Genomic DNA, 15,905 nt, shown 5'->3' with positions numbered 1-15,905 from the left:
AGAGCGAGAGACCCACTGAGTATTCTTCTTCCGCCATCTGACCCCTGACCCCACTCCCTGGGTGTGGGTGCTGTGTGCCCGGGGCGGGGGGGGGGGGTCAGTGCTCCTGCCTGTCCCGAGGGCTGCCAGCTCCTTGGGCATGGGGTCCATGTCTTCCTCCAAAACACCCTCTGCTGTGGCCCCTGAATCACCCATCCAGGAGAAAGGGAGCTGGCAGCTGCTGAGGGGCACCGGGGCGGCGCATGGGGCCCCCTCGCTCCTGCTGGTGGCCGGGGGACACTCTGGCACGTGTGCAGGGTCACGGTGCTTTGTTTTTTTTTTTTTTTAATATTTTATTTATTTATTTGACAGAGATCACAAGTAGGCAGAGAGGCAGGCGGAGGGAGAGGGGGAAGCAGGCTCCCCGATGAGCAGAGAGCCGGATGTGGGGCTCGATCCCAGGACCCTGGGATCATGACCTGAGCCTGAGCGCCCCAGGGTCACGTTTTTAAGCAAACATTTTTTACAATGACAAGAAGGAAAAGCCAAGACCTCATCTTGCTGCTGTGGAAACCCAAGCCCGTGCTGTGTTCCTAATCAGAACTAAAGCCAATCAACGGCTTGCCAGACCTCCAGCACGACTGGGAGATTCGTGTTTCCGGAGGCTCGAAGATGTTTGCACCTTAATAACCGCTCCGAGACCACGCGGCTGGTGGAGGTCAGACCAGGGTTCGGATGCAATCCCCAGACTAGGACTCACGGGGAGACGAGCCCCAGGGGCTGCCCGGCCACACCCCGCTGCACTGTTCTGTCCCCTGCCGTGCCTGCTCCCCCTGCCCCCAGAGCCAAGCTCTGAGGTCCGGGCCAGAGGCCATGACTCCTCCATGGCCCCGTGTACTTGGCAGACTCCTTGGGGAGTAGGACCTACGGCGCTCCCAGGTCTGAGGCTCTACAGGTCGAGGTGCTCGGCACCCACACTGGTCCAGGAGACTCCAGGCCACTTCGTCCGTTGTGGAAGGACAGGCCGCTGTCTGTGCTACAGAACACTGCAGATGTCGGGGGCCTGGGGTGCTGGGAGGCTCCCAGAGAACCCTGAGTAGGTGTTAATGACAAAATGTCTTAGCTTTTGTGCTTCCCCAGGCGAAGCCGGGACTCTGAGTCCTGAGAATGTTTTCCCGCGGATGAGAGCGCACTCCCCTGCCAGCTTCCCACAGCGCTGCCCGGGGGAGTTGGGGAAATCCCTGCGCTGCTTGGAAGACTTGTCACCTTGGCACCCCAGGGAGGACCCCTGAGAGGGATTCCCAGGATCGGATTTCTGTCTCCCCGGCTCCCCGACGCGGCTGGGTGGGCTGCGGCTTCCGTCTCGGTGAGTCAGACGGAGGAGCGGGTGCTCTGAGAGGTCACTGGGGCCCTGCGTCGCGCCAGGGTGCTCAGCGGGACTGCGTCTGGACCGCCCACAGGGGGACTCACGGCAAGCAGGGACCTGAGACCGCCCCCAACCACGAGGGTGCACAGGCCGGACCTCGGAGCGGTGGCGTGCAGAGCCAAGGTGCAGACGGGGTCCTGCGGGGCTCCCTGCCTTCCCGGCACATGCCCGGGCTACAGTCCCCTCCAGGGAGCGGGTGCAGCCCCTCGGCTCAGCCCGGGTGCTGGCTCCGCCCTTGGAGGTGTTTTCCCGCTGCACAGGAAGCAAAGAGAGCCAGACAAAAATGCCTGTGATCCCTCCGAATTCCGCACATAGCTCTCATAGCTGGGGAGGGCGCCACTCCCAGCCTGCTCCCGGAGCCCGCACCCCAGCGGCCCGGGCCGGCTCTTTACCAGAAGAGGAAGAATGTGATGCCAGTGGAGGCTTCTGAAAGTTGGCGGGCTGGGCTGCGTAGCAGGAAAAGAATGTGAAAAATGTGCCTGGCGGGGCAGCGGCAGGAGGGAAGGGCCTTCCAGGAGAGGCTTGGAGAGGCTCGTGGGCTCTGGGTTCTGGTGGCCTGAAGGACCCTTCCTGGCCCAACCCCCAAACCCTGTTTAAAAGGAGGGAGGTCTGGGCTGCGCAACCCTCCCGCAACCCTCCCGTGTCTCCTGCACAGACCTCCTTCTGTGAGCAGCAGGGGCCGCTGACCTGGGACAAGATGCGTCAACAAGCCGGACCTCAGACAGGGAGGGCTCCCCAGCGAGTGCTCCCCCCAGGGCTGCCTCCGTCACGGCAGCTCTGGGCAGCCCTCCTCAGAGCCAGGGGCTGTGTGTGCCTGCTGGAGAGATGGAACAGGGTGGGGGGCATCCCTCTATGATGGCCCCCAGTGACCACGCAGGAGCCCTGGGCCTTCAGTGTGGCTGGGACCCGAGCAGAAGACCGGGTCTCCCTCCGGGGAGAGGCCCTGCCCTGTGGCAGCTGCAGCTTCAAGAGAGGGAGATTGCCCTTGGCCTGCCTGATTCAATTAGGGGAGCCCTTAAAAGGGAGGAGAAACGATTGCCTTTTCAAGATTTTACTTATTTATTTGTGAGAAAGGGCGAGAGCTCACGTCGGGGGGAGCGGCAGGCAGAGGAGAAGCAGGAGGCCCGATGTAGGACTCGGTCCCGGAGGCCTGGGATCGTGACCTCAGCCGAAGGCAGATGCTTCACGCACGGAGTCACCCAGACGTCCCAAGGAGGAGAAACGATCTGAAGCTTGAAAGGGATGTGGCGTAGAGAGATCTGTGTTGCTGGCTTTGAAGATGGAGAGCCTGGGGCAGGGCATGGGGGTGGCCGCGAGGAGCTGACAGCCAGCAGGAAATGGGACCCCAGCCCTGCAGGGGCACAGACCTGCATTCCGGAGCACTGTGAATGGGCACAGACGACCCCAAGCTCCGGAGGAGACATTCTGACCGGCCCGGTGACACCCCGCGCCGGGAAACTAGCCACACTGTGCCGGATCTCTGACTTTCCAGACCCGGGAGCCAGCTTGCTGGGGACAGTCTGTCACACAGCGCAGAGCCGGTCCACAGGCCCGGGCGAGGCTGGAACAGGGTCCCCCGGCTATGGGGCTGGCTTCCTTCTAGCACGCTCTGTGCACGACGTGGGCCGGGCCGGTCCCAGCGGGCACCTGCTACTGATCGCTGAGCGAGGACGCGCGCTCGGCGGGCCACGGTCGTGACTCCTGCCAGCCTCTTCCCCCCGGGAGACGCAGGCCCGGGGCGGCTTCCCACAGCGTCCGTCAGCGGCCCCAGCCTCCCGCACGGCTCTGCTGCGCAGGGGCACGAGCGCGCCTTCTCTCATCCCCGGACGGCCAGGCCTGGAGCCAACCAGCTCGGAGAGCCCGGGGCGGGCGCGTCAGAGCCCCCGGAAGGCTGGCTGGGATGGGGTGGGGGCCTGTGGGGCTGCAGGGGCTGGGAGGGCGGGGGGCAGGCGGCGCAGTGACCCCTCGTCCTCGGGGAGAACCGAAACAGCTTTAAAGTCTGCTTTAAAGCCTCCGGAACCAGCAATTTTACGGCTCACAGAGTTTCTGAACTTGTCTCTCCCGGGGACGGACAGGGAGACTCCTGCCCCTGCCAACCGTCAAATGGGAAGAAAAAACCCAAACCCAGGAGACACGAACCTGCAGCCAGATTCTGGGGGAAGCGGGGTGGGGGGGATGATGCTGGGAGGGAGCACGCAGCCCCCCAGCCCCGTGCCAGGACAGGGCTGTTCCCGGGCACACGGTGTGCGGAAGGAGAGACGGTACTGATGTCGACGAGGGAGGAAATCCCAAACCAAAACAGAGCGAGACAGAAGAGGGGAGACGGCGGCCACTGCCCTTGGGCAAGGCCCACGCGGCGCGAGGCCTAGAACAGGGACCCCCAGCCAGACCTGACCGTGCCCCCAGGGGCCCTGGGGCGGTGTCCGGGGATGGCTGTGGTCCTCAAAGCGGGGGTGCTCCTGGCACCGAGGGGCTGGGGGCAGGGCTGCTGCTGACCCCCACCCCGAGGGCTCGGGACGCCCCCGCAGAGTGACCTGCCCGGATTGCCGGCAGCGTCGAGGGCTGGGGGGAGGGACCCTGTGCGTGTCTCTGGAGAAACGTGCCCACAGAAGTCCCCAGATGCTGGGCTGGGGTCAGCCGCCGGCCCGCAGCAGGGTCACGCCGCAGCGGGGATCTCCGAGAGCCCCGGGAGCCGTGTCGGCGTTTGCACTTCAGTACTGGGCAGACGCAGAGCCTCTCTGACCCCCGACCCCGGCCTCCGCCGCCCACCTCTGAGGCCCCTCTGAGGCTCCCAGCACTGGGTCCCCCCAGCCCTGCCCGCGGCCTCCAGCATCACGGTCACCCCCTGGTGTGGGGCGGGCCGGCCACGTGAGGGCCTCCTCTGAGCCTTTGCGCATCCGTGACCTTTCGGCGGGTAGGGGGCGGCGGGATTCCGTTAGGTGGACGTTTCCCAAGAGAAGCCACGGACCCCTTGGAAAACAGCGTCTCATGACTCTGCCTGTCAGCCTGGTCCTTTTGTGTGTGGGCTACGTCGGCCCCCGGGGCAGCTATATTTAGAAAGGGCTGGGGACTCAGCAATGAATGAGTCCCCACATGCGAGGGGACAACAGCGCTGCAGGGCACGCCGGTGCCGCCGGGGGCTGCGGGCGCAGAGCCCAAGAATGAGCCGGCTCGTGGGCGCGGGCGGTGACCAAGGCTGACGCTGTGGCTGGTGCGGGAGCAGAGGAGAAGGCTCCCTCTGTCACCGGGGGGTGACTGCAGTCATGTGAGGGTTTGCAAGCCGGGGGGCAGGGCTGGGACGCCGAGCGCTCCTGCTCTTGGCTTCCGAGCACTGAGGAAATGCCATCACCCAGGCCCCGTGAGGGGCAGGAGGCCCGGGGAGGCGGGTAGGGCAGACCCAGCCTTCCCACCGTGGTTCAGGCGGGTCCTTCGCCCCGTGCGCCCGAGGAGCTCCTACGTCCCCAGCGAAGCCCTGGGAACGTCATCTCTCTGAGAAGGTGCACAGCCAGTCTGGCCCAGACCCCTTCTCGGGCTGTCCACAGCCCCGTGGACGTTCCGTGGGCCCTTTATGCGTCCCCTGTGGTCACTGTGACAAATGATCACCAACCTGGTGGCTTAAAGCCACACACACATACTATCTAACGATTTTGGAGAAATCGGACATGAGCCTCCCAGGGCTACAACCCTGGCACGGGCAGGGCTGGTCCCTCCAGGGCCCCAGGGAGACCGGCTCCTGCCCTTCCCTGCCCCACGGCCCTGCTCCGTCCTCCCCGCCGGCAGTGCGGGGTCTGCCCGTCTCTGAGACCCCCGCACTCTGCCTCCTTCTTGTGACGACCTCGTGGGGATGCCGGGCCTCCCCGGAACCCAGGGTCACCCCCACCTTGGGGGCTGTGACTTGCTCCCCACTTCAAGGTGCCCTCTGCCATGGCAGACGTCATATTCACAGGTTCCAGGGACCAAGATGGGGGCTCCTGGGCACCTCAACTCCTCTCTGCTCTGCAGAAGAGGGCGGCCTTTCTAGGCACACGCGGAGGAGGACGGGCCTCGGACCTGGGCCGTCTGTGCCGGCCCCTTGCTCTTGGCTGCTGGGCCGCTGGCCAGCACAACGTGTCACACAGCATCTGTGAAGTCCCCAGGGATGTCCCTCCCCACCTCTTGCTGTGGCTGGGAAGTCCGGGACAAAGCAGACCCAGGGGACCCTTCCTAAGCTGTCACGAGGGCATTTTCCACAGTGAAGAACAGGGATGAGCGGCCCTCCGAGAGTGAGACGGAAACTATGGGGCACGCAGGGTCTGCAGCGGGGTGTCACCGGGGTGGCTCTGTCTGTGGTCATCCCAAGTGGGGGGGCTCCTGGCGTGGAGGGGTGGGGCCAGGGAAGCTGCTCAGCACCCCCAGTGCCCGGAAGGCCTGTAGGGAGCGCCCCACCCCCGGGGCCGCTGTGCTGGCAAGGAGACCCTGGCCTGGGGATATTCGACCCCACAAGGCAGCTCTCCCATGAAATCCGTGTGCTGTGCTGGGCCCACCGGAGTCACAGGAGGAGCGTGGCTCCCGGCACGTGTTCCCGCTGCACACCACGCACCCTCGGTGTCCAGGCAGGCCGGAGCTCCGGAGGGGCCCCAGATGTCCACGCGGTGCAGACAGGAGGGCCTGGGGGGCCTCTCTGCACCGCAGCAAAGCACTGGGACGTCTGCGTGGAGCCCCCCTCCCCCGTTGAGTGCTAACCCACGTGGTCTGGATGGAAGCGTGACCCGGAACAGAGTAAAGGTACAGAGAAGCGAGAGGCCTCAGCCACGGGGCTGCTGGACCACAGGCTCATTGGGGGGTGGGTGTCACGGACCGGGAGCATGGAGCCACAGCAGGTCTGTGGTGCTAGGAGCGGGGTTTTGGTGTCGCGCAGGAAACCGTCCAGGGGGGACGACACCACGGCAGCCCTGGGACCCGGAGACCAGAGGGAGGGACCGGAGGGCCTGGGTGCCCACGGGTGGCCGCGGCTGGCCGTGGGGTGCCGGGTGCCAGCGCCGGGTTTGTGGGAAACCTCTTCTGGGAGTGAGTTAATCTCCACTCCCAATGGCCTCTGCCCCAAGATGAGGTTTCGATGACCCGTGCGGAATTTCTAACAATGAGATCAAGTGTCTGGTTCTGCTCACGCTGACATCCCCTTTCTCAACCGTCCAAATTCCATGACGCCTTTTCTTGTTACTGTAGGAAGGCAGCCAAGCCCGGGGCCGCCCGGGCCGTGCCGAGTCTCCTGGGACTCTGGCTGGAAGGGGAACCCTGGCTGCCGCGGGCAGGGTCTCTGCAGGACCCCGGACCGACGGCGCGCAGCACGTGGAGAACGCCCAGGATGCGGGAGTGTGACCTCGTGGGATCTGCGGGGGACCTCTGCACGGCGGCCGGCGGGTTCTCCCGTGGAGACTCCTGACGTCGGCCCCGCCCCCACCCCCGCGAGCTCTTCCTTGCTGGCGTGGCCAGGTACAGCTATGTGTAGGAAGCCCAGGATGGACAGAGCAGTGGACGAGCCCCAGGAGCCGACGACAGCCCCAGTAACAGGCAGCAGGCACCCCAGCACACAGCCCCACAGCTGCAGGGGAATGAGCTCACCGGCATCCCGGGGGCCTCATGGGCAGGGTCTCCCCGTCTCCAGTGAGGCTGCAAGCTGACACCTGCACGGCGGGCCTGGGGGACCCGGGCAGACAACGCCGTCGGGCTGCACCCAGACTCCTGACCCCCAGACACTGCGGGAGAACACACGGTGGAGACGGGGTCATCTGTCCCGCAGCGTCACTAACCAGGACAGCGGAGGGGTGACTAGAGATCCCAGAGACATTGCAGGCCTGCAGGAGGCGGCGGGAAGACAGCCGATGTGCCTGTGCCCGACTCGTCCCAGGAGGTCACGCCAACTGCGCCTTCTGCTCCTAAAACGGACCTACCTGACTACACAAATACCTACAGAGAATACAGGAAGAACACGACATAATCGTAACGTCGCCCTCCTGACCCCAAGATCAGGAAAATCACGCTCCCGGAAGGAGCGGCTCTGCGTCCTGTTCAGGGGAGCAAGTCCGGGGCCACCCAGCAGGCGAGGGACAGAGTCAGGAGGGAGCCCTGCCGAGTCCGAGAAGGAGCCACGCCAGCCAGCGAGGAGGTCCGCTGATCAGCTCCAGGCCAAAGACCACCTGAAACGAACACGTGTCACCGGGCCCGGCTCTTCGCTTCCTGGAACGCCAGCGGACCTCCCCGGGAGCAGCGGCGGTGCCCAGCGGTCCGGGACTCCCCGGCCCGTCAGACAGCTCGCCGGGCCCAGTCCTGCCTCGTCCCCTGCTGCTCGTGGCCCCGGGGGCTCCTGCCGGTGCCTACACGGGTCCCCCGCCTGCACCGGGAGGGACACAGGCTCTTTCACGCCCGCCCCGCCGAGGCAGGGAGCAGGCGGGAGCCAGGCTCCGTTCTGTGTCTCAGCGCCCACACCTGCTGCTTCAGGCGTCTGGGAAGACCTGTCCGCCGTGCCCTCGGCCTAGGACGGCCCCACTTCCTGCACCGGGACACCCTCCACAGCACGCTGGGCCTGCTGGGTCTTCCCTCTCCCCTGCCCACACACCCTCAGAAACCGCACCACTCACCATTTAAAATATACACTTCAGTGCTTTTTGGTATATTACATGGTCGGTTTTTAAAGTGCAAACATATGGTAAAATGTATATGTTAACAGAACACTTGTTTTAACCATTTTTTAAAAAATTAAGTAGGCTCCACACCCAATGTAGGGCTCGAACTCACAACCTCAAGACCAAGAGCCGTGTGCTCTACTGACCGAGCTGGCCGGGCGCCCCAGTTTTCACCATTTTCAAGTGTGCAGTTCAGTCGGATTAAATATATTCACAGTGTTGTGCAACCACCGCACTCCATCTAGTTCTAGAACATTCCTTTACTCCAAAGCAACCCTGTCCCCAACACTTGCCCTCCCATGGCCCCCACGAGCCCCCTTCCCGTCCATGGAGGGGCCTGTTCTGGGTGTGTCACACCCTGTGGGGCCTCCTGGGTCTGGTTCCCTCCCCGCGCGTCGTGGGCTCAGGGTCCGTCCCCAGGGCAGCGCGTGGGGGCCTCACTCCTGCTCAGGGCCGAGGGATGTTGACATGTTTTATTCATCCGTTCACCGGCTAACGGCCCCGAGGGCTCTGAGAGGCCATGCAGCTGGGCAAGTGGCCGTGCCGCTTGGGAGGCCAGGAGCCGGCGAGCTTTCCACACCTGCAAGGCTGGGCCACGGAACGCCCAGGCGTGTGGTCAAGCATTATTCTGGATGATTCCGGGAGGCTCTTTCTGGATGAGACTGACCTCTAAACCAGGGGGCTTTGTGAAGACAGGAGAACGCTCTCCGGTCCACGACCTGACTTCCCACTTTGAGGACCGGGGACGGGAGACACCAGGGAAACCCGAAGCCGGCAGGAGGAGGGGGTCACAAACACGGAGTGGAGACAGACGGAACAGACTAGAAGTACCGCAGGAACGTCCACGAGAGCCGAAGCCGGTTCTCTGAAGTGACAGACGGTGCTGTGACCCGTCCGCCGCCCGATGCAGAACAGCCGAGACGAGGCGCACATCACAGGAGGGGGAGCGAGGGCCGTGTCACCACCAGCCGCCTGGAGCTAGAAGGGGCTGGGGGGGCTGGGGTGGGGAGACACCGAGAACGACCAAGGCCGGCACCGGCAGCGGCCGAGCCAGCGGGAAGCGCACACGTGCCCCCCCCCCCCCCCCCCCGCTCAGGGCCCCCTCGCATCTGCCAGAGACCCATTCCAGCCCCGGGGTCCTGCGAGCTTAGACCCAGGCCTCGCTGCATCTCTGCGACATTCTTGGGAAGCCGGGGATGTCACTTCCGTGGCAGAGATGAGAGGAATCCGCCGAGTGGGATGGAGCCGGGAGAGGCCGGCCTGGGGTCCGCACGCGGGTTTCCTGGCTGCGGGCCCGGAGCTCTTTCCACGGCGATGCGACGCCCCGTGTGTCCTGCGCGCACCGAGCACAGTGGGGTGCTTGGTCCTTTTTCTAAAAAACAACAGATTCCTAACTCATGACGTAAGGTAGAATGCTACCTACCTTCCCCAGTCTTTCCAAAGAGCACCGCTTTCCCCGCAAAGAGAAGGGAGAGACAGAGAGAGAGGAGCCCGGTTCAGTGGTTTTGACTTAACCGCCTCCCGCTTTTCTTGGGGAAAGACTTCACTGTCGCCAAAAACGTGCCGTGTGAACGGAACCCGCCGCGGCCTCCCGAGAGCCTGGGCTGGGGTTCTGAAGAGTCTGCTTTACTCTCCACAACCCAGCCCGTGGGGAGAGACACCCGTGTTTCGCAGGGGCAGGGCGGGGGCACCGAGCGTTCCTCTGGGACCCGCACTACCCCGTTCCGGAGCTCGACGGACACACCAGTATCAGAAAAACAAAACGCTCAGGAACCGAGCCTTGAAACGTCACGCTGGGTGTTTTTCCACGTCTGGTTTTCTACTTTGCTGGAAGCCACGTGCCGGGACCGAAGAGGGAGAGGTGGAAAACACAGACTCGGGACGAACGGATTAACCCCGGGCGGCGGAGGTGACGGGCACCCGGGCACAGGAAGGCATGGGATCTGAGGCTGGCCGCCGAGGGCCAGCAGGCCAACAGGAAGGCCAGGAAGTCCCGGGATCACACTGGGGGACGGCACTTTGGAGCTGTTGTTTTCCAGGGAGCGGGAGCCCTGCTCTGGGTGGAACCCTGGACAGAGCTCAGTCTCCCTCTGGTACTGGACACCCACCCGGCAGGACCATCCTTGGGGGCCACCGTGTCCAGCTGTCAGGGTGAGTCCGAGGCTGAGAGCCAAGCTACACCGCATGTTGCCTCAGCTGCCCGGAGAACGGACCCCCGGGGAGGTCCCCCTTTCCTGCTTCCTGGCAAGCACGGCCACGAGGGAGAGGCGAGTGTCCCGCTCCGCTGCATGGCTGTGGCCAGCGCCGGCCTCCTGTGTGTCTGAGGAAGCTCCAGGCTACGGAGGCCAGGCAGATGCCTTCGTCTGGGTCCCCCAGGGGACCCTGCAGCGGCTGGGACCACCACAACTGGAAAAGAAGGCAGCTAGACCCTCAAGTTTGGGGTGAGGGGCGTGGCGCTGGTCCTTGGGGCTGATTCTGCTGTGGGCTTGTCCTGGGGGGTCAGCAGAAGCCCCTGTCCCCGGGCTACAGCAGGCCATGCTCTTTCCCTCCAGCTCCCACCATCTGCCATGCTCTTGAGAGCCGGCCCCTCCTCTGCAAACATTAGCTCTTTCCACAAACCGACAGGGTTTTTTCCACTTACACAAAGGGTCATGCCGCCACTGCCACTCCCGGCCACACGAGTCTTTCTCCACCGCCCTGGGCTCCGGGGGGCGAACACCACAGGCTGGGGGTGGGGAGCTGACATCGGGTGGAAACCTTCCCCACGGCCCGGCGGGGGAGGCCCAGCGTCTCGGACGCAGGGAGGAGGCAGCTGCGTGGTTTTCTCTGAAGCAGGGCTCTCCCGGGGCCTCCCGCGGCCGACCTCTCTCTGCCGCCTGGACGGCACCCCTGGCCCCCACCCGCTCCACTCCGGGAGCACTCGCTGGAGCTGAAAGAACCAAAAATGTCCCCAGGCATCACCTGTGTCCCCTGGGGAGCAGACTCACTCCCAGGTGAGACCCCCTGGGTCAGGAGGTCCCACTGACCCCCAGGAGACTGCGTTCTGCAGCCACCGGGCTCCAGAGGTCCTGGGACACTGCACACGCCTCACGACACACGCTGAGTGGGGGCGACTCACAGACGCTGGGGTCGCCCTGGTTTGTACCCTCTGACCCCAGGGATGTATTCTCGTGTCCAGCGTGAGCAGGGACTAGACTTCACTGCTTTTTCAGATAATGTGGGGTCTCCCTCGTGGCCCAACATTTGGAGCCGGGTCACTCTCGGCAGGGGCGTCCCGGGCACCACGGGCACCGAGCAGCATCGCGGCCCCACCCCCTCAATGCCAAGAACAGCCCCCGTCGTGATGACCACAGACGTCCCCAGACGTGGCCCCGGGCCCCGTGGGGACAGAACCAGCCCCGGGGAGACCCCTGTCTTAAGGGAGAGTCTGAGTAAGAGCCACGTGGGGACCCTCCGCTTGGCCGGGCTGGACAGGGTGGGTGGGAGGCAGCCCCGGGGGTGAGGCCGTCCCAGCGGGTCAGGCCTCGGCCCGTCTGCGCTGAGCACTGCACTGTCTGCACGGTCCTTTCTCGGCTTTGCCTAACTGCTAAAATCCCTGAGTGACCGCAGTGACTCTCGGAGGGGGGGGGGTGGGGGGGGCGGTTCTCAGTCCTCCTCGGACACACGCAGGGCAGTGACAAATCTGTCGCCGACCCGCTCCCAGCTGAGGTGGGACAAGGCGCTCAGCTCGGGCTACGACCGCTGAGGTCCCTCTCCGTCCTGACTGCCTGGTCACTGAGGTCTTCAGACAGTCGCTTGAGGGCCACGAGGTCAAGGTCACGTACGGATCGGCTGACGGGAGCGTGACCGACACTCGTGGGAACCGAGCCCGGCGAGGCCCTGGGCGCTGCACGGCGTGCCCGCTAACTCGGCGTCCACGGCGACTTCCCGGGACAAAACTGCCCCCGCCGAGAAGCTCTGCAGACGCGCACGTGAACACAGACACACACGCTGCGCGGAGCGGCCGCCACCGGATGCTTCCGTCGCTTCTGATCGACGTCTCTTCTCGAAGACATTTGCCAGGAAAACCTACGCACAGGACGCGGATGTCCACGCACATCCAGGCTGGGTACGCCCCTGGGGACAAATCCGGGTGTGAACCCTGAGTTCAGAGGTACAGGGGCTGACTCGCCCTCCAGAAAGGCCGCGAGAAGGTCCCCGCAGAGCCCCGGGCGCTCTTAGCCATCACCCGCCAACACGGCCAGGAGGCCCCAGGGCGCGGACTCAGCCGCCTCGGGTGTTCCCACGCCCCCTTGTTGAGTGTGTGCAGACGCGCGGACGGAGCATCCCTCACAGCGTCTGGCCTGAGGGGCCGTGAGGGGGGTCCCCGCGGCGTCCCTCTAGGGGACTGTCCGGACAGCACCGGGCAGGCCCAGGGCGCTTACCACAGCGACGCCGGAAGGAATCACGTACCGCATACGCTATAGAGAGCCGCGTGGCAGTGGGGGCGGGGGCTCCCAGGGTCGGGGCCAACGCGCCTGGGTCAAGCTGACGGGTCACAGGGCTGTGGCAGCTGCCGCTGAGGGCCGTGCGGGGTTGGGGAGGGCACGACGCGTCTCCCCTCAGCTCCCCACGCGTCATAAGACGATTTTCTCTTCTTTCCTCTATGCTCCTGAGAAGGGAGTCAGGACGGCACTTGCAGCACGGCCCCCGACGCCCTGCAGACATGCGCTGCCTGTGGCTCGCTCGCCTGGTAGCCGGGAGAGGAACACTCCAGAATGCCCGGCTGGCAGACTCCCTGCTTTTCCACGAGCAAGGCCCTTCTTTATATGCCGGAGTGGGTGGAGGCTTTCACATGCCTGCACGTGTGCACGCGTGTGTGTGTGTGTCTGTGCGCGTGTGTGGAGGGGGTCGCTGGGGCAGGGGGTCTCCCCTGGGGCGATCCTGCCCTCTGGCACAGTGGGCCGTGTCTGGGGACGTCTGCATCTGTCACGAGTGGGAAGTCTAGGCACAAAGCAGGCGGGGCTCTGGGATGCTGCTTGGCACCCCCTGTGCCTGGAAACCCCCCGTCCCGCCAGAGAATGACCCGGCGGGTGTGGGGGCCACTGGTCTGGGTCACTTTGCAGCCACGGATGCAAGCGGGCCCTGCGGCTCTCCGTGCCCACAGGGACCCTGGCCCCCGTCTGCGGCTTTGCCTCCGGGTGCCGCTGCCTCTCCCTTGTCTTTCCAGCTCCCGGCGCCGGGGCCTCTCCTGGAAGGACCACAGACAGGTAGGTCGTCTGTCTGCCCTTCGCCTTGGTAGGTCTCGGAAATGCCGAGCAAACCGCCCCGCACAGGAAGCTGCCCCGGGCAGGGAAACGAACGGGAAGTGCTGCTTCTCGACTGTGACAGCTCTTCTGGGGAGCCGGCGGGCAAGCCCCCGCCTGGGCACCTCTCAGAAGTGTCTCTGGGTTCTGCTTCTCGGAACGAAACCGGGCTCACGGCTACCATCCACGGCCTCCGCCCACTCGGGTCCTGCCCGTAACATCCAGCAGGTTCGGAAGACTCAGATGGGAGTCGACTGTGACCCTCAGGCACTAGACACCCCGCAGCAGCTGCCCTCGTGCCCCTGGGGTCTCGGTCTGTCCTTCCGTCCGGCAGGAGGGTCCCCACCGGTCACAGTGCAGGGAGGCACACCCACTGCCTTTGTTTGTTTGTGTTAACGTGACCAAGAAGTAAACCTCACGTATGTTCTGCTTACTCTCAGTATCTAGGACGGGGTCCTCCCCACCCCCGCCTGTGACACAGCAGAGTCACTCTCTGGGGGCGCGTCCCCGGCAGCATCCCCGGCCCCACCCCCTCCACGCCCGCACACCGGGAGCATCGAGTCCTGACAGACAGCCACAGATGTCCCCAGACCCGGCTCTGCGTCCCCTGGGGGCAGGGCTGCCTCCACCTGCGTCGCCCCCAGCACCACGGCGCTGGGATTACTGAGTGCGCGTCTCTGAACCACTCCACCGTCTTCATCCTTTTAACACAACCGTCGACCTTACTTTTTAAACATTTATTTGCCCTGAGATAATGGACATATGGTACCGCGAATTCGGCAAGACCGTCACCAAGGTAACCGTCAGCTGATCTGGACATTTCTACCCACCCCCTTCCCTGGCCAGAGAAGGATGGGGGGCGCTTATGCAAGTGTGTGCGCACGCACGCACACACACACACACACACACACACACACAGGCAGGCGGTGCTGGGGGGGGGCGGCGGCAGGACGAAACCAGAGGACGGGCTGCGGAGTAGGGAGGCAGTTCTGTGCACGGACTGTTCCGGCTCCTCTAAAGGACGGGCAGTTCTCGGCAAGACGAAAATAATGTCTGCTGCTTGCAGTGGGATGGAGACTGTCCCCAGACTCACGCTCTCCTGGAAGCTCACCGCGCGGCCTCATTTGGAAAAAGGATCTTTGCGGACAAGGACGTGAAAGGTCATCCTGGATTGAGGGCTGGCCTCGAATCCCACACCGGGTGTCTTCCTCCGAGAGTGGGGGGGTCTGATTCTCAGACACACAGCGGGAGGCCACGGGGCCACGGAGGCCCACACTGCAGGGCGGGGGGCTGGAGCCCCGCGGAGTGGGGAAGGCAAGACGGACCCTCCACGGGGAGCGGGGCTCTGCGACACTTGCCTGGGGGCTTCTAGCCTTCAGAAGCCGAGAGCGCCGATTTCTGTTTTAAGCACCGAGTCTGGGTTATTTGTTGCAGCCGCCCCAAGGAAAGGACACGTTGGTCATTAAAAAAAGAAAAAAGGACTTGGCTGTAGGAGTTCTGTCTCTCTGGAGCTGTGACATGCCAGGACCCCAAGAGAGAAGGGTCCCCCCCTCACTGGACTGACAGACTCCCAGCACTTGCGGGAAGCGCAGGAAACGTACACCTCACCCCCCTGCCCCAGCACAACAACACCCCACCTCTGGGCGGTTTGCACAGGAGGAAGGGTCTGGTGGTTCCTTCCCTCAGGACGAAATCCATGCAAAGTGTAGACATCTAGGATCAGGAACCAGGAACACCAGGCTCCCAGACCTCAGCATCACCGGGGGCTTCAAGGTACACAGATGTCACATCCCACCCCAAGTGGATGGTCCGGATGTATCCCACCTGAGGGGTCCCAGCCAACTGTCCAGCTCAGCGGAGCGCGGGACCCATGAGTGAGGCCAGGGCTCCGTCCCAGTCCCCACAGGAAAGTGAGGACCTGGAGGTCTGATGCGTTTAGTGCCCCCTATGGTGAGGGTGGGGATTATGTGCAAGTGTTTAATGACAGCAAGAAACAGAAATAAAGAAACAAAAAATTAAATTCCTGCCCTAAGGGGACTGTGTGTGTGCTGGGGTGCAGATTAGAGGTACACAAACAGCTGATTACAGTGTATGGATAAAGTGGTGAGTTACAAACATATTTTTTTTCTGTAAAAGGCCAAATAGTAAATATTTTTGGTTTTGTGGGACACATTATCACCGTTCCAACGATTCAGCCCAGTTGCTGCCGTAAACAACACATAATGGGTGTGCCGTGTGTCAATAAAACTTTATTTGCAATGACGGGCAGAGGGCCAGGTTGGTTTGCCGGCGGCAGTTTGCAGAGCCCTGACCCGGAGGGATGAACAGACTCTGAAGTAAAGAAACGGCAGCTCCTCGTAAGGTTAAAATGCAGTTTCTATCACCCAGAAGTTCTGTTTCTAGGCATCTACCCCAAAGAGATTAAAACATGTGTCCACACAAAAACGTGTGCACATATGTCCACAGGAACATTACACGTGATAGACCAAGCACAGACACAACCTAACGTCCACCACCCAGTGAATGGACAGATTACACACATGCACGCACACA

The 15,905-nt window shown here is 63.6% G+C and overlaps 2 protein-coding genes across 6 annotated transcripts in view; one reads left to right on the top strand and one right to left on the bottom strand.

The window, feature by feature from the left end:
- The window catches only part of GNG7 (G protein subunit gamma 7), a 113,908-nt gene that overhangs the window by 15,611 nt on the left and 82,392 nt on the right, over positions 1 to 15,905 (bottom strand). The gene's annotated exons all lie outside the window — the stretch shown is intronic.
- LOC101677669 lies at positions 1,036 to 15,583 on the top strand. Of its 3 annotated transcripts, XR_001177177.2 has the most exons (4): positions 1,036 to 6,169; positions 6,611 to 13,580; positions 13,793 to 14,148; positions 14,419 to 15,572. XR_001177177.2 is itself a non-coding variant. In XM_045087153.1 (2 exons), the coding sequence occupies exon 2, from the start codon at positions 12,825 to 12,827 to the stop codon at positions 13,746 to 13,748; it is 924 nt and encodes a 307-aa protein (XP_044943088.1). In that variant the 5' UTR covers positions 1,037 to 6,169; positions 6,611 to 12,824; the 3' UTR covers positions 13,749 to 15,583. The 3 variants fall into 3 exon arrangements, 1 of the variants encoding a protein (XP_044943088.1); XR_006608697.1 differs by having other exon boundaries at positions 1,037 to 6,169; positions 6,611 to 14,148; positions 14,419 to 15,583; XM_045087153.1 differs by having other exon boundaries at positions 1,037 to 6,169; positions 6,611 to 15,583.

The sequence above is a fragment of the Mustela putorius genome, unplaced genomic scaffold (assembly GCF_011764305.1).
Source record: "Mustela putorius furo isolate JIRA1106 unplaced genomic scaffold, ASM1176430v1.1 tig00000095_pilon_pilon_pilon, whole genome shotgun sequence".
NCBI classification, from domain to species: Eukaryota; Metazoa; Chordata; class Mammalia; order Carnivora; family Mustelidae; genus Mustela; species Mustela putorius.
This window is presented reverse-complemented; position numbering and strand designations above follow the sequence as displayed.